The sequence below is a fragment of the Gossypium hirsutum genome, chromosome D03 (genome assembly GCF_007990345.1).
Source record: "Gossypium hirsutum isolate 1008001.06 chromosome D03, Gossypium_hirsutum_v2.1, whole genome shotgun sequence".
NCBI classification, from domain to species: Eukaryota; Viridiplantae; Streptophyta; class Magnoliopsida; order Malvales; family Malvaceae; genus Gossypium; species Gossypium hirsutum.
This window is the reverse complement of record NC_053439.1, coordinates 54,255,648-54,274,645: the sequence shown is the minus strand read 5'-3', so window position 1 is coordinate 54,274,645 and position 18,998 is coordinate 54,255,648. Positions and strand designations below refer to the sequence as shown.

The window sequence follows — 18,998 nt, the reverse complement described above, 5'->3', positions numbered from 1 at the left end:
CCAGTTAAATTCTTGGAAACAAGTGAAGAATTTCAAGTGTCTCAAATCTGTTGTCAATATCAAATAAAACCCTACGAGAGACACACCATGGATATTGGAGAGGGACCCCAAAAGAAATCCCATATTCTTCATCCCCTAAACCACCCCAAAACCCATCACTTTCTCAATCCAAACATGTTGCATATAATCTTATAATATATAATATAGTATAATATATATTTTTCTCTTTGATGATTTGGCCACATGGGCATTCCCCTATTTGTTTTTCCACGCAAAATCTCCACCGTTGAAATCACCTTCACCACTTCTATTTATTCACCTCCCTCTCTTCTCCTTCTTCTCCAAAACTCTCTCCTCCCTGTGTGATCATATTGGCTTTCATCTTCTACATTACACCACAAAAATTTCTCTATCTTTTTCAACATAAATGGCTTGCTCAGAGGTCTGTAAAGAGGTCAGTATAACCTCAGCCTTATAAACTTTATTTTTCTTACTATATATCATCATTAGCTTATACAAAAGACATGGTGGATGGATTTACATGCAAATGTTAATCAATATCATTATAACAATAAAGCAGGTGGAGTTCAAAGAGGAACAAGAAGAAGCATGCACTAAAGATGGAACTATTGATTGGCATGGCCAACCTGCTATAAAAGCAAAATCTGGACAATGGACTGCTGGAATTATCATTCTCTGTAAGCTCTCCATATATATATACACACAAACAATATGTATATATCCTTAGATTAGCTTTAGCCTTTTTCATTGTACTTAATACCAATAAATAACAGTAAGGCAGTGTGTCACTATCCAAAGATCATATAGAACAGCTTCTGATCTCATAAACTTGGATACATGGGTCCAGAATCCATATATATCACCATCTATACTTCTACACACACACACTTATATATATATATATCATTTACTATGAGTTTTTTCATTATATTCAAATCTTCAGTTGGCGCAAATCTCTGAGTTTAGTAGAAAGGAAAAGGAAATGAACAGAAATTATGAGAGGAGAGAACATTCTATTAAGGGAAAAAAGACATTCATAACACGTAAACAACACCCCTTTGTGATTTTGCATGACTTGGGTTCTTGCCACGTGTCCTCCATTATTCCTTTTCTGCAGAGTGCAGAGAATAATTTGCATGTTCTTTTTCAGTTGCTAAACGTGATCTTAACGTGAAAGCCAATGGAAAAATCTTCTATTTTATCATCTTTTTTTTCTTTTTCTCTTGCACATATAGTTTATTGATGTTTTTGGGTTAATAAATTGAGCAGTGAACCAAGGGCTAGCAACCCTAGCTTTCTTTGGAGTAGGGGTGAATTTGGTGCTGTTCCTCACAAGAGTGTTGGGCCAAAACAATGCTGATGCTGCTAACAATGTCAGCAAATGGACAGGCACTGTCTACATTTTCTCTCTTGTTGGTGCTTTCCTCAGTGATTCCTATTGGGGAAGATACAAAACTTGTGCCATCTTTCAAGTCATCTTTGTTATTGTAAGTTAACTCTTCTTATTCTAAAAAAAATGGGATATTTGCATTTTGACAAGAGTTTATTCCACCTATAATCTAAATTTAAAAATGATATTTTGTGTTCTTTTATCAGTTTAGTCATTAGCTGATATAAAATGTTAGTTTAAATATGACGTAAAAATTCCTTAAAACACAAATAGGGTTAAAGTTGGAAATTACTTTAGGAGATAGAATTGAATTATATTTTCTTTTGAGATCAAAGTGTAACTTTTGGAGATTAAAATACAAGCTTGCCTACTCATTTGGATTCGACTTTGAACTAATTGTAAACATGTGTATTTACTACATGAACAATTTGGATATAAAATGATAGGAAAGGATAAAAAAAATTAATCTTCCATTAATTATGTTTTTAACATATCAAATCAAATATGTTTATACAATAATTACACAATGTTTATAATTTGATCTGTATTTTACACATATTCCACATAATACCGACATTTAATACTTAAATTACCACCTAAGCTGACAAAAAGACTAATTAATATAATGTGTTAAAATGGAATTATCCAAATATTGCACCTGCATGATTCCTAATTATTTATATAAATATATTCCTTGAAAAACCTCAAATGGCAGGGATTGGTGTCACTATCACTATCATCATACCTTTTCTTGATTAAACCAAAAGGGTGTGGAGATGAAGAAACAAAATGTGGGTCACATTCAGGCTTTGAGATAGCTCTGTTTTACCTCTCAATCTACTTAGTTGCTCTAGGGAATGGAGGGTATCAACCAAACATTGCTACATTTGGGGCTGATCAATTCGATGAAAACGACCTTAAAGAAGGTCACTCCAAGGTTGCCTTTTTTAGCTACTTTTACTTGGCTTTGAACCTTGGGTCACTTTTCTCCAACACCATTTTGGGGTATTTTGAAGATGAAGGGTTGTGGGCACTTGGATTTTGGGTGTCAAGTGGTTCTGCCTTGGCCGCACTTGTTTTGTTCCTAGCTGGAACCACCAGGTACAGGCATTTCAAACCAAGTGGCAACCCACTATCAAGGTTTAGTCAAGTCCTTGTGGCTGCAACAAAGAAATGCAACATTGATATGCCACTTGATGCTGATAGTTTGTTTGATGTGGATGGAAATGATTCTTCTATCAATGGCAATAGAAAGATTCTCCACACCAATGAATTCAAGTAATCTTCAAATTCAACTGTTTTTGGGTTACGATTTTGGGTTTATAATAGTGTTTTTTGAGTTGAACTTTTTTGGGTTTCATTGTGGATATTTTTTCATTTATGTTTGACACTCGAGTTCGAGTAATTTTTATTTTAAGTTTGAATTTTTCGAATTGAGTCTTTTCAAATTTAAATCATTTGTATTTGACAATTGATTTTAAATAATTATTTTCAATTACTTATTTGATCATTTTGGGTTTAGATTATTTTTCCTTCATGTAGGTTACTTGGTCAATCATTTTGGGTTTAGGTTTTTAATTTAGGTCATTTCGGTTTTGAATCATTTGTGTTTGACACTCAAATTCTAATCATTTCGGGTTACTTATTTGATCATTTGGGGTTTAAATTACTTTTGCTTCAAGTTAAGTGTATTAGGATTGTTTACTTTTTAGGATCAAATAAAGTAGAGTTGAGTTCGAATTCATTGAACCGGGTCTTTAAGTTCGGGTCAAATTTGACTGCTCAAATTTTGATCTTGTGTATAGGTTCTTGGACAAAGCAGCATACATAAGCACAAGGGATATAGATGATCAAAAGAAGGGGATTTATACACCATGGCGTCTTTGCCCTGTTACACAAGTTGAAGAAGTTAAATGCATACTAAGATTACTCCCAATATGGCTTTGCACAATAATCTACTCGGTTGTCTTCACACAAATGGCCTCACTCTTCGTGGAGCAAGGCGCTGCAATGAAAGTCATTGTCTTGAACTTCCGTATCCCACCCGCCAGCATGTCTAGCTTCGACATTCTCAGCGTTGCGTTGTTCATATTCCTTTACCGGCGAATCCTCGATCCACTTGTAAGCCGGTTACGAAAAAAGAGTTCCCGAGGACTCACTGAGCTTCAAAGGATGGGAATCGGACTCATCATAGCGATACTAGCAATGGTTTCAGCTGGAATTGTAGAATGCTATAGATTAAGGTATGCTAACAAAGATTGTATCCATTGTGAAGGCTCAAGCTCCTTGAGTATATTTTGGCAAGTCCCTCAATACGCATTTATTGGCGCATCGGAGGTATTCATGTACGTCGGCCAGCTCGAGTTCTTCAACGCACAAACACCCGACGGGTTAAAAAGCTTCGGAAGTGCACTATGTATGACATCAATATCATTAGGGAACTATGTTAGTAGCTTGCTTGTGACAATGGTGATGAAGATTTCAACTGAAGATCATATGCCTGGTTGGATACCAGGGAATCTCAATAAGGGTCATTTAGATAGGTCTTATTTTTTATTGTCTGGTTTAACAACCATCGATTTGGTTGTTTATATAGCATGTGCTAGATGGTATAAATGTATTAAGCTTGAAGGAAAAGGTGATGAAAATGATGATGAGAGAGGTAGCTTTAATAAAGTGTGATGATATGTACTATGTATATTCCCCATTTACAAAGAAATTCTATATGAGTTTGAATGAAATTTATGGGCTTTGAGCTGTGGCAAGGCTTTTGTTGTATGTATTAAGCATTTAAATTTGATCTGTGTATAAAGTTGTGCTACCCGAAGATTTGTCTAAAATTTGAGTAGATTTAATTAAAAATATTAGACTCAGAAAATGAACTTAGAAGAAAATAGGTCTGATTAAAATATGAGTTCGACTTGAACATTCAATACCGAAAGCTTAAAAATAATGTAAACAAGTTTAAAATGGGTTTGGATTAATTATTGACAAATATAGATGGGCTTGGACAAAGCTTATATTTCAAGACGGGCTAAGTTTAAGAATGCATAAAATATGTTAATATTTTCCTTAAGGTCGACTCAACCCAACCCGTAAATATTTCTAATTCAAATTATTACATGATAAGTTATTTTGAGTTTGGAATCGCTTTAGTAAGCCTCAAAAGCCCATAAAATTACATGTTGATTGGATTAAATTGAATGCTTGAGCACATTTTATTAGTGGCCTATTTTATCGATTTTAAACATTTTGGGCTTTTAATTTGATTTTTTTTTGTTGTTAAACCCGTTTATGGTGACTTACAACATGATGTTAGGGCTTTTTTTAATCTCAATTTTAGCTAAAACCCATTTTGTGTAAATTATTTTGGGTCTTCAAAAATATTTGGGCGTAATGATGAATAAAGTTTTAATTTTAATTTTATTTTATTTACACTTGCATTTGAATTAAAGAGTACACGTGCCATATCATATACAACTATTTGATTATTTTGTTAAAAATTTTATTCATTTTTATAATTAAAAATTGGTCCTTGTATGTCAAAATGATGTGCATGTGACATGTCACATATAACTATTTAGTTATTCGGTTAGCAACACCATTTTTTAACAATAGGAATTGATAAAATTTTTAATAGTAAAGACTACACTGCTCTTTGATCTAACGTATAGGGACTATTTTTAATAATAGAGATAAAATATAATCTAATTTCTAGTACAATAACCTCCATAACACTTTTACCGTCAAAAAACTCGAGCTTTATAGTTAGTATAAATTCTTGGAGCATGTGCTTGAGAAGGTTATTTCATGACATTAGAATATTCTTGGCTAGATATCTACAACACTTATAATGAGTTGCGACTTAATGAAATAACTTACAACTAAAAAAAAAAAGTAAACAATGAATATAGTTAACTGGTTAATTTAGATTCAATCTTACGTCTACAAGATTCACTTAAAGAGTAATTTATTATAATTTCTATAGTATAAGAGGTTATTTAAGCTCAATCTCCCTAACACTTGTTGCAACTTCACTCCCATACAATGGCAATGAACGAACTTTCCCAACTATGACTTTTCTCAATAAAAATTTAGTATAGACTATTAAAATGATTTGATTACACAATAATTTGCTCTACATAGGTTCCTCTCAATAGACGGATAAGTACTCACTCAATTCCCCACAATCATACGGTTTTTAAATAGATAATTTTATGCTTTTCACCTCTCTTCGAATAATAGTTTAGAGTGGGGTAGTTTGATATTCAGTTTATTCGAATTATTCGAGTTATTCAAATTCGATAGCTCAACACAATTCAAACTCAAATTTAAAAAAAAATCAAGTTGATTCGATTAAATCGATTCGAATAATTCAAATTTTGAATTTTTTTCGAGCGAATCGAATTTTGCTCACCCCTATGAGTTATGGGTAGTTCTAGGCATTGTGTTGTGGAACTGGGACAATCTATATCTTGAACTTTGAAGAGTACGTGGAAGAAGAATATCTTAATAATCTTAATGATACAGATTCAGATGATAGCAAACTTGGTCAATGACTAACATATGAGTATATGGAGTATGCCAAATGTTAGAGAGGGAATATCCCAATAAATATAGAATACTAGAGCAATTAGATAAAATTGCATATGATGCTTTCTTTTCTTATCATTTTTATTAGTAACCGTATTGTCGACTACTTTCTTGAACTAATATATTACATATGATGAACTCTAAAGTATTATTGATAATTTTTAATAATAATTAATACTTTTTAAAAACATATTCTAAAGTCTACACAGTTAGAGAATGAACTCTCACTTAATAGTGTCTCTGATGTGAAAGATTTACCATTATATAATTCTTAAACAAGGTAATTTAAATTATGTACCAGTGTAATTACAATATGTACTACTAACCACGACCTAATAAATTAAAATGTAATATGTGAGCCAAACATGTCTAGGTAGTTGAAATTATATTTATAAGTGGATATAATTACTATCATCATAATTTTTCCTTTATTATGAGTTGTTGTTGATGATGTGGCTCTGAGCAGGGGCAAAGCTAGAATAATTTTTTAGGGGTGAATGAAATTTTAATTTTTTATAGTTTATATCTTTATAACTTTTAAAGATTAAATCAAATTTTTATAATTTTAAGGGCAAAGTGTAAAAACCTTTACTAATTTAAATTTTAAAAAAAAAAACTTAGAGAGCCTGAATAGCCAATTTCCATCAAGGGGGTGAGGTGACATTTTGGACACGTAACAATTTTTTATTAACTCTTTATTACTACATAAATATTTTAACAAAAAAATGGGGGGTTTTTTTATAAAATTATTATAAAAAAATAAAAAAAAATAACCAAAATGTTATCCTTTTTTTATTTACCAAAATATTATAAATTTTTTATTTACCAAAATATACCAAAAAAAAACAAAAACTTGCAAAAAAAAAAAACCTGACAACAGCCTGATCAGGCCAATCACATTGGCGGCACCAAAGGTGCCAAAGTGATTGGCGGCACCAAATCGGACTAAAATGTAACTCTTTGCAGTTTCAAGGACCTGACCAAAGGTGCCAAAGAGATTGGCCTGACCTGACATGCAAATTTACCATTTTGAATTTTGAAAGTGAATTGCTGCCGCTGTGCGTGATAGGCGCATTAAAATTGAAATGTGGCTAATTGCCTTCTAAGCCCTCTTTATTTATTATTTTCTTTTTATTCCCCTTCAACTCACTTTTTTATTTAATAAACAAGCCTCAACCTATTTTTGTAGTTAAATAAGCTCTTAATCTATGATTTTTACTCATAAAAGCCCTTTATTTTATTATTAAAGTAAATATATTTTACTTCTCCTAAATTTTTACTCATAAAAGCTCTTAATCTATGATTTTTACTCATAAATTTTTACTTCTCCTTAAAAACATTTTTCCTAAAAACATTTTTGAAACATTACTAAACTAAGCCTAAAAGCAATAGTTTATTAAAGTAAAATAGAGTTATTACTTTTTAATAAACTTATTAAAGTAAAATAGAGTTATTACTTAATTAGAATTCTAAGTATCTTAATTATCACTTAACTAATATTATAAATTTTGGTAATTTGATGAGAATAGTTTATTAAAGTAAAATAGAGTTATTACTTAATTAGAATTCTAAGTATCTTAATTATCACTTAACTAATATTAGATTTAATTAAAAATTAATAGAAATACCAGGCATGCCTTATTGAAAAACCAGAAGTAATAATAAAACAGATCACCCATAAATGTAACCCAAATAGAAAAAATAAATTATAATTATAAACTATTCTCATCAAATTTAGTAAATTTTTTTATTTAATAAACTATTCTCATCAAATTACCAAAATAATACATAAAATGCGAATTAGTTTATTCTTTTTTAAATAGCTTTACTTTAGGTAAAATATATTTACTTTAATAATAAAATAAAGGGCTTTTATGAGTAAAAATCATAGATTAAGAGCTTATTTAACTACAAAAATAGGTTGAGGGCTTGTTTATTAAATAAAAAAGTGAGTTGAAGGGGAATAAAAAGAAAATAATAAATAAGGAGGGCTTAGAAGGCAATTAGCCACATTTCAATTTTAGTGCGCCCCGCACAGCGGTAGCAATTCACTTTCAAAATTAAAAATGGTAAATTTGCATGTCAGGTCCTTAAAACTGCAGAGAGTTACATTTTAGTCCGGTCAGACCATTCACTTTGGCACCTTTGGTCAGGACAATCACTTTGGCACCTTTGGTGCTGCCAATCATTTTGGCACCTTTGGTGCCGCCAATGTGATTGGCCTGATCAGGCTGTTGTCAGGTTTTTTTTTTCAGGTTTTTGTTTTTTTAATATATTTTGATAAATAAAAAAAATTATAATATTTTGGTAAATAAAAAAAGGGATAACATTTTGGTTTTTTTTATAATAATTTTGTAAAAAACCCAAAAATGGGTTTAGGTAACATTATAAACAAAATGCAAATATAAGTACCAAATTCAAATATTCTCAAATACTAAAATTAATAACAATTTATGTATTATATAAGGACCAAACCAGGTATTAAGCAAAACTAAAATGATACTTTATAAGCAACATAGGTAACTGTTGTTTAGATATCCAACATTAATATAAAACAAATAATTGAAATTTTTGCTGCTTTTTTTTTTTTTACGAAAGATGGATATAGCGAAACTAAAATAGGCCAGTTCAAGCCATTCCAGAATAATCATGATGTAGTAGTTGAAAATTTTCATCCGGCTGTTGCATGAATATAAATCTACCCAAAGGTCTTGAGAACACCAGTGCTGCCAAATAATTAGCTACCTTGTTGTCTTCTCTGAAGATACGTGAAATTCGAACCATCCAAGGACGTTGAAGTAGATCCTTAATTGCTCGTGTTACAGTTGAATAATGTTGCTAACCTCTATTTACTTGGATCACTTGCATTACTTCAGTACTATCCATCTCGAGTATCACTCGCTTTAGGCCGAGATTCCATGCTATTTGAAGTGGTTGTAGTGCACCCCAAAATTTAACCATAATCACCGAAAAATAACTAATATTATTTTAGAAACCAGCAATCCAAAACCCGTATTAATCCACTTTACCATTTCAACATCGATATAACTAATATTAGTAAGACTAGATATTGATCCATAAATTTACTTATCAAGAAAAGGTTTTATTTGTAAATTGACCCTTAAATTATACCTCAATTTTTCAAATTCATCCTTAAAGTTTGTGATACTTAAATTATCAATTTTTTCTTAATTTACTCCAAAAATAATGCCAAATAATAAAAAAAACATGCATTATTTGAGTAAAACAAGATAGAATTGATAATTTAAATGACACTTCTGATAAAAAGAAAGTTTAAGATCTAATATGAGAATTAGGTTATAGTTTAGGGACTAATGTACTAATTTACTAAAAGAAGTCTGCTAGGGTTTCTCTCTGTATCTATAAATACTCATTTCACTCATCAGCTTATCAGATCTTCAAGCGATTCATTTATTTTTTCTCAATAATTATTTTCCTCTTTCTTTTGTGGAACTAATTGCAGTGAGGAACAATTATTCTGTGTACCAGAGGATTCATCTATGACGGTAACACAATCCCTCTAAGAAGTTCTGAGCTCACAAAAATCCGATTATTCTTTTAAAATTTTTTTAAAAAATGTCTTCTTTTTTATTTTTATTTAAAAGAAGGGGAGAATCAAAAGCGATGTGATGATAGAAACTCGTAATACACTGATCTAATAATTTGATGTTACATTGAAGTTCCGACAGGTTCTGATCGCTTTTTATTTCCCCTCTTTTTTTGAAAATTTAGGGTTTTTTAACTTGAAATATAGTCTGGGTATCTCATGAATCTCAATTGTTTAATGGGTAATTTGCGTCTGAATTAGTATTTCTTTGATGGTAAATCACCTTGGAGACATGATACCCGCTTCTTCTATTTTTATTACTGTTTTTTAGAAATATTATTAGCAAAATAATACTAAATCTTTTGTTTAGTTCATAGGACCCTTTATCAAATTTAGTGATGGATATGCATGTATTAATCATGTTTTAGGTGCTTTCATTGAATTGCATGCTATTAATTAGAACATTTTTATGTCTCTGCTCAGCTATTCAATGCATTGATTCTCTTTAATTTGTTTTTACGTTAAATTATGTTATTAGTCTCTACTTTGAGAAAGTTGTGTATTTTGTATTTAGTCTTTGTACCTTTCGAATTGGTCAATTTTAACAGTTGTTATTTGTTGAGGATTGAAATTTTAAAATTTGAAAAGTAGAAAGATTAAATCTATAATTTCTCGAAGTACAGGGATTAATAGTAGAATTTAACCTTGTTTGTTTATCAAACCAATTAATTTTTTCAGATAAAAGTACAAGTACTAAATCCACAACTTTGGCAAAGCATTTTGTAGTACTAACAAGTTCCTTTCTTTTTGAAGTATTATATATGCTTTGGCGTTTTCTAGTTGAACTGTTTTTCAGATTGCTCATTAGGTTAACTTGTTGAGTTAACATTCTGAATATTATTTTTAAGTTTTGATGAATAAAATTTGCATTACCATTAGTTTTTTACATTGTGGCTGTGTTGCTGCTTGAGTTAAAACTATTGAAAGTTTGGTTGAACTCTGTTTAGATGAGTTTTGTTTAATTCTGACTCAAAAAGAAGAAAAAAAAAGCTCAATGGGGTAGTGGTGGAGGTATCAAATTGTCATTGTTTTTGAATGTATGGTCTCATTTGCAAGGGCTTTTTTGAAGAAATTAGGATTTTTTTAGGCTTATTTAATAATGGTGTTTAGATAAAACCTAGTGTATGGTTGTTTAGTTCTTACTCATATTGCCATTGCATTGAAACTATGCTTTCATTGTTTGAAGAATTAGAATTTTAGTACGTTTCTTTACTAAGTGGTTGTAGGCTTTAATAGCTGATTATAGGTCTTTCATTTAAAGTTTAGCATATCTTAAGTAGTAATTTACTTAGGTCATGCTAAATTTTGAATGAAAGTCCTATTCTTTAGTTATTATTAGTCTTATGCCATATTTTAAATCACTAATTATTACTTTAAGCACTTAGATATTTATGTCACTTTAAACTTTGAATGGAAGTTCTATTCTTTAGTTACTGTTGTTCTTATGCCAAGTCATAAAAGAGTAACTATTATTAGTATTATGTCATGCTCTCAATGATTTGAGCTCGTAGCTCTCTAAACATGATGGCTACATCATTATTTGGAAGGGTCACAATGCTTTAAAACCATTTGGGGCATGAAAATAACAGTTTGACTAATCATGAGTATTATTTTTATATTTTGAATTGGGGAAATTTATTAAAATAAGTTAAAAAGATGATGTCGTAGTAAGAATATACGACACTTTCTAAATACCCTATAAGAATTTTTTTTTTTAGGTTCCTCAACCATATAAGATTTCTCTTGGAAAGGTTTGGAGGGTGTCGCCTGTTTTCTTCCAACATTGGTAATGGTCTTTGCACCCTTTCTTTAAAAACTTATATAAATCTTAACCTTGATTGTTAATAAGATTTTTATGATTTGCAAACTTGTTTTGCATAACCATTGGACACCTAAGGTGGAAGAGAGAAGGTGACACATTTGTCAATTTTCTTATTTAGGATGAACAAAAGGTATGCATAGGAGTGAGCAGATAATTTGTGGAGGGAATCTGAACAAGTTTTTGTAGTTTGTACATGATAGATTTCTTTATTATATTGTCTTTTTGAGAAAGATCTCCCACCTTGCTATATGGTGTACAATGTTTTGAAGAATGCATACATGTAATTAAGATTTTGATATGCTGGTTCAATATATTCTTATGTGGATGTTCTGTGTTATAACTAGATGAGCCCAAAGTTTCCTTTTTTGTTTCAACTATAAAATGCAAAATTGTAAGTCTAGTCTAAAATGTATTAGTTCAAGCCCATTTTGGTAGATATTATTTTAATTTAATATTTACTCTGACTAAAATTGTTCTTAAATTTATAGTAAATAAAAGTTTGAATTTCTTTTTTTATAAATTTATAAAATTTAATTAAATAGAATTAAAAAATAATTAAGAACTACGTCTTTTAATAAAATCTTATATTTAGATAATTTATTATTTTATTTTATGTGATATAAATTATATAATATATAGAAATAATTTCACCTTTGATTAATACAAATAGACAGCGAGTCATAATTGACGTATTAACCCTACCGCTGTCCAAATCCAATCTTTTCTTCCGCTAATTTCACGAAATGTGCGGTCCAAATTGCATCCATGTGGCCCTTTCTACTCCCTCCATTGTCTTGTCACTACGAAACCCACTACACACCGTCCCTTTCACTCTTGCAAATGCAATAGACATCGGATTCTACTTTTTTGTTAAAACCCCCTCTACTATTCAAAATTTTAGATTTTATTCCTCGTATTTTCTTATTATCAAGAATTTAATCCCAGTGTAAAACAGAACTAATTCTTAAAAAATAAATTTACAACAAGTATGGGGACTTATGACATATTTTAATAAACTCTTTTTTCCTACTTCGTGTCCACGTGTGAAATGATGTTATCAACAAAAGAAAGAAAAACATTGAACCACGCGCTCCAAAGGCACGTGCTTTCCAGTTCTAAAATTTGGGAAAAAATCTCAAAAGCTATTGTTTCGTGTCAACATGAACTAACGGTTGGAGGCGTTGATGTGAGGAGGGACGGTGGAGATGCCTTGTCTATAAAGTTCAGCAAGAACACTATCAGTGGAAGGAGGCTTTAGACCTAATGGCAATGGTAGCCATGGTTTGTTTATTGCCTCTTTCACCATCTTGTCAATCACCTCCTCTTCCTGGCATTCAAACAAACACAAATTAGGGGATAAACCGGGGCGAGTCATTCAGGTTCAAATGATTCGATGAGGATTCAAATTGTTTGGTAGTCTAGTAGGGTCATTCTGAGTTTAAGGTTTAAAGTCTAAATTCGAATTCAAAGATTCGAGTTATTTCAAGTTCAAATTCAAATTCGAAGTCACTCAAAGTTTGGTTTAGGGTCAAACTCAAGAGATAAATATTTTTACCTACTCAATCACCTCATTTCTAATCACACATGCAATACTCTTCATAAATTTAGAATTTAATCTCTACTTTTAATATTTTAAAATTCTAATTCTAATTGTTAGCACTTCTAATTTTTTTAATTAAATTTATTGACCTGACATTTTAAAATAAAATAAAAAAAAACCGAAACAGCTACTTTTTAATGAACCTAAATTCCACAAAATAATTTAAACATTAGTAATAATTGGACTTGAATTTGAAAAGTATGACTAAATTCCAGAAACAAAAAATGGCGGAATACATACCGGATGATGTTCAACTAAGGTTTGCGGCATGCCATTTCTTTTGTCCACGTTGCACGGTTGAAACCCGGACGCATTCTACATATTCATTCATGCACTTCAATCGTATAAAAATACCAGATTTTTGTTTTTCCAGATAATCTAAACAAGTATCATTAAACTAGGTAGCTAAATACTCACTTGAGGGAATGTAGAGAAATATCCTTGAGGTGGCGGCATAACTGGGCAACCCCATGCATCAGCCTGCACCTGAAACCAAAAAAATCGATCATGCATATAATATATATATATAGCTGCATTTCACGATTTCTTAGCTTGGACTATTGAAAAGACGGAATTGTAGACGATAATAAACTCACCCCGGGATAGGGCTTCCAATGCCAACTTTCGGTTGGTTGCCATGGGGGGTAACCTTGGGTGCCCCACATCTGGATGGTGGGTGGATGAGAAGGTGCTCGCCACATGGGATAGACTGGACCAACCGGGACATGGTTATATGGAGGGAAGGCCATGATCGGTTTATGCGGATAATTACAAATTCTTTGCGTTTGAGGTCTTTGTAGCCATCTTCGATCATCATCCTTAGGTAAAATGTGTCTCCTCTGCATTCGATATTTCTGTTCCACAAACAAACGGGAGGCTCATTACCCGTATCTAACACTAGAACCGTAATCCAAGTAATATAGAATATATATATTACCAGTCCGAGTCACATAGTGAGTGTATATATATATATATTTCTGTTCCACAAACAAATAATATATATTACCAACCTGGAGATGACTTGCCACATTATGCCTCGTCAAGCCTTCTACTTCCATTAGCTCTAGTATTCGAGATGGGATAGCTTGATCGATACCAAGTTGGTCCACTGCTTGAACAAATTTCTTATGCAGTTCGGGTGTCCAATCTACCTGATAATACAAACAACAGGAACAAAAAAATTACTAATCAACATCTGGAATCACATGCAATTGTATGTAAATCAGCATTACCTTTGATTTTTTCCGATTAGCTTTATCGGGACATGAACTTGGCTTTTCAGCAACAACATCAGAACCTTTGCTATCTACTCGGTTTTGTGGACTCTCGCCCATGGTACCATCAACTGAGTCATCCTCCTCTTTTACATTGGTCTCACTCGGTCCCCGAGGTTGGCCACCTGTTGCAGTTGTATTGCCACCGGTAGTTTCGACAGATTCGGCTTCTCCATCTTGATCCCCGCTCCCTTTTTCTATTGAGCAATGAGTATGATCTTGGCAATCTCTATCGTCTAACAATCTTCCTCCCTGTTCTAATTGTGGTGTTGAAGGAGCCGGGTACTTATCATTACCCGCAGGTGGTTCACTGTCATTTTCATGAATCATAGATGCATCTTCTGTTGTTTCCGAGTCTTCGTTTTTAGGTTTTAGATTTTCCGGTTGTTGTTGTAACATCGAAACCACGGACTCTTTAACTGGTTGTAGTGATTCAGTAAGGTCATTCCCTCCTGTATTGAATGCCTGTAAATGGACTAATAAAAAATGAGAATTCCCATATTGCAGTACCTTGATTGCACCTTACATGTAAATTCGAGAGAAATTCAAGCGGCATCAGGATTCCACACTAACCTTATGAACCACATGCTGCCATATATTCCTTAGTTTATCCTCAGAAAGTGGTTTCTTAAGGAATTCAACCGCACCACGCTGTAAAAAATGTTTTCAAAACATTCCGCTCGTAGTTAGCAATAATGATACGTAGAAACAAATTTCGGGTCTTCGATTGACAACGTCGATGCACACATATGCGCACGGTGCACCTGAAAATACACGTAAAACTGTTCAGTAAATGGTAGGCGAGAATAAAACTTACCGCTATGCACTTCATCATGGTGCTAATACAATGAATGTTCGAAGTCACTGAAACCAAAAAAAAAAAAAAACGAGTTACAGATGCATTAGTAACTCAATGAACTTGACAATATGCTCAACAACCAGGATTGGTGTATAGTTTCTGAACTTACTAATGGTAGGCAAGTCCTTTGCCGTTTCAAGAAACTTGAAACTCCCATTGTTATTGTCTGTACTAACCTGTGAAGAGATCGGATACATATTCAAACTAAATAGTATTCTAATGAAGCAAGTGATGGCTCAGCATTGTTGAATTTATCTCGAGCATAACAAAACAAGAATGGCATACATATTTTCAAAACACGTGTGCTTACGAGTTACGACAAATCATCAACATTTGAACCATGCTTCATGTTAACCAGAAATTGTTGTAGAAACTAAAGTTCATTTATTACCTCTACAATGGCTACATGGAAGCTTTCAGGTCTACTCGAAACCGCCGAAATAGCTTCATTTTCGTCATGGAAAGCATAAACTGCGAAAGGCACAATAAATCAATAACTTTTATCATACATTAAAAGAGATACAAAAGCAGGTAATATAAACAAATGTCACATTAAAGACTTAATTGCCATTTGCTATATATGGAACTATACCAAGAACATAATATATATATTAATTAGTATAAGAAAAGTTTGAACTTTTTTAAAAGCACCCCCACCACTTAAAAGAGAAAGCTTATACATTTTTCATCAAATTAAGTTTTAAAACATTAATACTACCAAAAAGAGAAAAAAGCAATTACTTTTGTTGATTTGGTTCAACATGTGGAGATCTATTTATAGCATATTCCAAGTAAATGCAATAAATTTGATTCCTTTTGTTTCGTTTCAAGTGTAAAAAATAAAGTCCAATCCCACATGATAAGTCTTGGAGACCTATATATATAGTTGCGCATGGTAGATCTCAAACTTGGGTACTCAGGATCCACCTTTGCCAACTGAGCCAAGGCCTCATTGGCAAATTTGATTCCTTTTTATATAGCTTGTGATTGCAAAATTTCCAAGTTTCATGTATGATTAGATCTTAGCCCCCAAAAAAATAGTAGATTTTTCATTTAAACGCTTAAAGTTTTTATAAAATTACATGTTAATATAATGGTAAAATTATATTTTGACCTCAATAATTTATGATTCATCATTGGCCCCTTATCCATGGTTACATCCTAAACCAAACTTCCAAAGAACCCAAAAAAAACTCCCAATCTAAAGCAATGGAACAATAGTAGATGCATTGAGGACAATATGAAATGAATTCAGCTAACAAAAGGGGAGATTCTAACCAATATAATCCATAGCTTCAAGCTTTGATTTTAGCTCATTTGCAGAATTGGTGTCTCCATCAAGAAGAAGGATTTTAAGACCTTTTGGGAAATCCTTCCATGTAGATAAATCATTAGCAGTGCAAACCATAGCTGGTTTGTGGCATCCTTTCTTAAGCAACCACCAAGTATTGCAAATCACTGTTCATCAAAAAAAATCTGATTATTTCAAAAAAAGAAAAAAAGAAAGGTTGAATCTTTGATCTAATGATCAAATCAAAGAGAACAAAAACCATGAAGCAAGATCCAATTTTTACACAAATTCAACCAAATTAAACAACTTTTAGTGTTGATGACCCCATTGCAAATGAAAGACTAAATTTTGACTCATAAAAGGACTTTATTGAACAAAAATACATTATTTTAAAGGCTAATGCATGATAGATTTTGTTATATGCATGCAGCATCAAGTACTTGATGATTTGCCAAATAAAGAATTAAAAAAAGAAAAGACCTTTTTGTTGATTACTAATTAAAGGAATGATGATGACAATTAGTTACATAGTAGCAAAGAATAATAGAATTGGAGAAAGAACCCATTTAAGATCTCCTTAAAATGCATAAGAACACATTATATTCAAAGGAACTAACCATTAAAAAAAATCAAAATCATACTAAAACCCCACTTCATGCATGCAAAGAACAAACATCAAAGTGACCACAAATTTTAGAAAAAAAAAAGACCCTTTTTTTCTAGTTTCCAGAAAAAACTCAATTGCGTGCAACAAAATATAAATTACCAAAAAAAAAACCCAGAAAGAACTTGGAACTGATTTCAATGGAAGAAAAATGGGTTTTTTTCTTATATTTCACCTCATAAAGCTCGTGCTTTTGGTTATGGCTGCAGCATCAGCATGCAATGAAAGCTTTAAGAAAGGTAAAAAAAAAAAAAGGAGTTTTTTAAGTGCGGTGCTTGTGTGAGAGAGACGATGTCAATTTTTGTGTACAGTTGTTATCAATTCCCTATAGGCCACAGAATATGCAAATAAAGAAGAAAATTCATTAAACTTTTTCATTTTCACCCGCCCCCCTCCTTTGGCTTTTTAGGAGAATAGTGTTCCTCCTAATCTACAAGGGTCCATGATTTTATCCTGTTCAAAAAATATATATAATATAATTACTCTTTTTTTTTGGTAAAAATACTAAGGAGACACTTGTATTTTATATTATATTTAAAAAATAAATAAATAAATTTATATATATTAGACAAAAAAATAAATTAATCCTTCTATTAAAAAAATTATCTATTTCTACCCTTAAAAATTAAGTCATGTACATCAGAATAAGATACATGTTTTGGTTATTCTATTAATCAAATCAAATTTCAACAGTAGAAATGAATAAAATTTTTAATAGAATGGTTAATTTTCTCTTTGATCTAATGTATAGCTTTACGATACTTTCACCAATTTCTTGTCAAGTTGTAAGTATTGGAACCATTATTGAATAAAAAAGATAAAAACAGAATCTAAGATGTTAGGAACAACTTTTTATGTTTTGCATACTTTATTTTATATATTTATAAAATTGTCCACATCAAATTCACCTAATAAATTGATATAAACCTTTATGTGTTTATCAGCATCGTATATAATTTGTGGTTAATGTTTTTGTCAACCATCTGGTTCGTCTATTGATTCGAATGGGGGCATTGAGTTACTTTTTAAGTGGATCGTTGGGAACTGTTTTTAAATCGGAATCGATTGAACAAATTAAAAAATATTAAGAAAATAATTTTGGAGTAATTTTGCTTTTCTTTTAAGAGTCTATTTCATTTCGGATCTTAATTTAATCTAAGCTTAATGTGATTAGATTTGATTATGGATTCAGGTCGAGTTGATGCAAAATTTTAAGCCTGCTTCTTAGGTTTAGATTTGACTTTGCTCGAAAAATAGGCCTAAAATTCTGTCTAAGCTTGACTTAGATTAAAAATGTTAAATTCGAGCCCGACTTGGCCTGTTCGTAATAAAAAAAGTTAGATTATTCTTTTATATAAAAGAATTTTAAAAATATAATTCATCAAATATACTAAAAACATTAAAAATAAATATTTCTTGACAAATTGAAAATACCAAAAATAGTTACAATTTAACAAGCAAATACTTCTAAAACAATAGTAAAAAATAAAGTTTATATCGATTCGGATCGGACCGAGGTCGAGCAAAAAATTCCTACACGAGACTCAACCTCTATAAAAGAAACAATATTTCAAAATTTCACATCCACGAATTTTAAAAAAAAATATTAATGATATTAGACATAAACTTTTAAATTTAAAAAAAAATTCATTGTGATTTTTATAAAAACGTAATTAAAATATATGTTTTCTGACATTGATATGTTTTAAATTTCTATTTTCGAATGTTTCGTAAAAATTTGAATTTGTTTTTTTTAGAAAAATAAGACATTTAAAAACTATTGATTAGATTGGTATAGACAGAGTAAATTATAGTTTTGGTCCTTATATATACAAAAATTTACGATTTAATCTTTT

At 31.3% G+C, this 18,998-nt stretch overlaps 2 protein-coding genes, 1 long non-coding RNA gene and 3 other non-coding genes across 8 annotated transcripts; 5 read left to right on the top strand and 1 right to left on the bottom strand.

The window, feature by feature from the left end:
* The first annotated feature begins 343 nt into the window (after nt 1–343).
* On the top strand, nt 344–4,152 carry LOC107933695 (protein NRT1/ PTR FAMILY 7.3). Of its 2 annotated transcripts, none has more exons than XM_016865974.2 (5): nt 344–454; nt 581–698; nt 1,291–1,508; nt 2,127–2,689; nt 3,217–4,152. In XM_016865974.2, the coding sequence occupies exons 1-5, from the start codon at nt 428–430 to the stop codon at nt 4,091–4,093; spliced, it is 1,803 nt and encodes a 600-aa protein (XP_016721463.2). In that variant the 5' UTR covers nt 344–427; the 3' UTR covers nt 4,094–4,152. The 2 variants fall into 2 exon arrangements, with proteins under 2 accessions (XP_016721463.2, XP_016721462.2); XM_016865973.2 differs by having other exon boundaries at nt 350–454; nt 578–698.
* Nucleotides 4,153–9,322: 5,170 nt separating this feature from the next.
* On the top strand, nt 9,323–11,888 carry LOC107933684 (uncharacterized). The gene is made up of 2 exons (XR_001693690.2): nt 9,323–9,531; nt 11,351–11,888. It is a non-coding gene; the product is annotated as an uncharacterized lncRNA (long non-coding RNA).
* Nucleotides 9,483–9,563, top strand: LOC121215836 (small nucleolar RNA U61). Its single transcript, XR_005911807.1, has one exon. It is a non-coding gene; the product is annotated as a small nucleolar RNA U61 (small nucleolar RNA).
* On the top strand, nt 9,647–9,725 carry LOC121215838 (small nucleolar RNA snoR14). Its single transcript, XR_005911809.1, has one exon. It is a non-coding gene; the product is annotated as a small nucleolar RNA snoR14 (small nucleolar RNA).
* LOC121215834 (small nucleolar RNA Z101) lies at nt 9,780–9,876 on the top strand. The gene has a single exon (XR_005911805.1). It is a non-coding gene; the product is annotated as a small nucleolar RNA Z101 (small nucleolar RNA).
* Nucleotides 11,889–12,401: 513 nt separating the features above from the next.
* On the bottom strand, nt 12,402–17,586 carry LOC107933738 (two-component response regulator-like APRR2). Of its 2 annotated transcripts, none has more exons than XM_016866024.2 (12): nt 17,318–17,586; nt 16,466–16,645; nt 15,579–15,658; nt 15,297–15,363; nt 15,146–15,192; nt 14,902–14,979; nt 14,287–14,793; nt 14,065–14,205; nt 13,651–13,908; nt 13,472–13,540; nt 13,295–13,369; nt 12,402–12,781 (listed from the first exon to the last, which is right to left on the bottom strand). In XM_016866024.2, exons 2-12 carry the CDS (start codon nt 16,593–16,595, stop codon nt 12,620–12,622), a joined length of 1,614 nt encoding a protein of 537 aa, XP_016721513.1. In that variant the 5' UTR covers nt 16,596–16,645; nt 17,318–17,586; the 3' UTR covers nt 12,402–12,619. The 2 variants fall into 2 exon arrangements, with proteins under 2 accessions (XP_016721513.1, XP_016721514.1); XM_016866025.2 differs by having other exon boundaries at nt 17,245–17,560.
* Between the last annotated feature and the right edge of the window lie 1,412 nt (nt 17,587–18,998).

Coding starts and splice junctions, on each gene's coding strand:
- LOC107933738 (XM_016866024.2), bottom strand. CDS start 16,595: ATGGTTTGCACTGCTAATGATTTATCTACATGGAAGGATTTCCCAAAA. Junction 15,659..16,465: donor TGAAGCTATGGATTATATTG/GTTAGAATCTCC, acceptor TGCCTTTCGCAG/TTTATGCTTTCCATGACGAA. Junction 14,980..15,145: donor CCATGATGAAGTGCATAGCG/GTAAGTTTTATT, acceptor CATTTTTTACAG/CGTGGTGCGGTTGAATTCCT.
- LOC107933695 (XM_016865973.2), top strand. CDS start 428: ATGGCTTGCTCAGAGGTCTGTAAAGAG. Junction 699..1,290: donor TGCTGGAATTATCATTCTCT/GTAAGCTCTCCA, acceptor TAAATTGAGCAG/TGAACCAAGGGCTAGCAACC. Junction 1,509..2,126: donor TTCAAGTCATCTTTGTTATT/GTAAGTTAACTC, acceptor CTCAAATGGCAG/GGATTGGTGTCACTATCACT.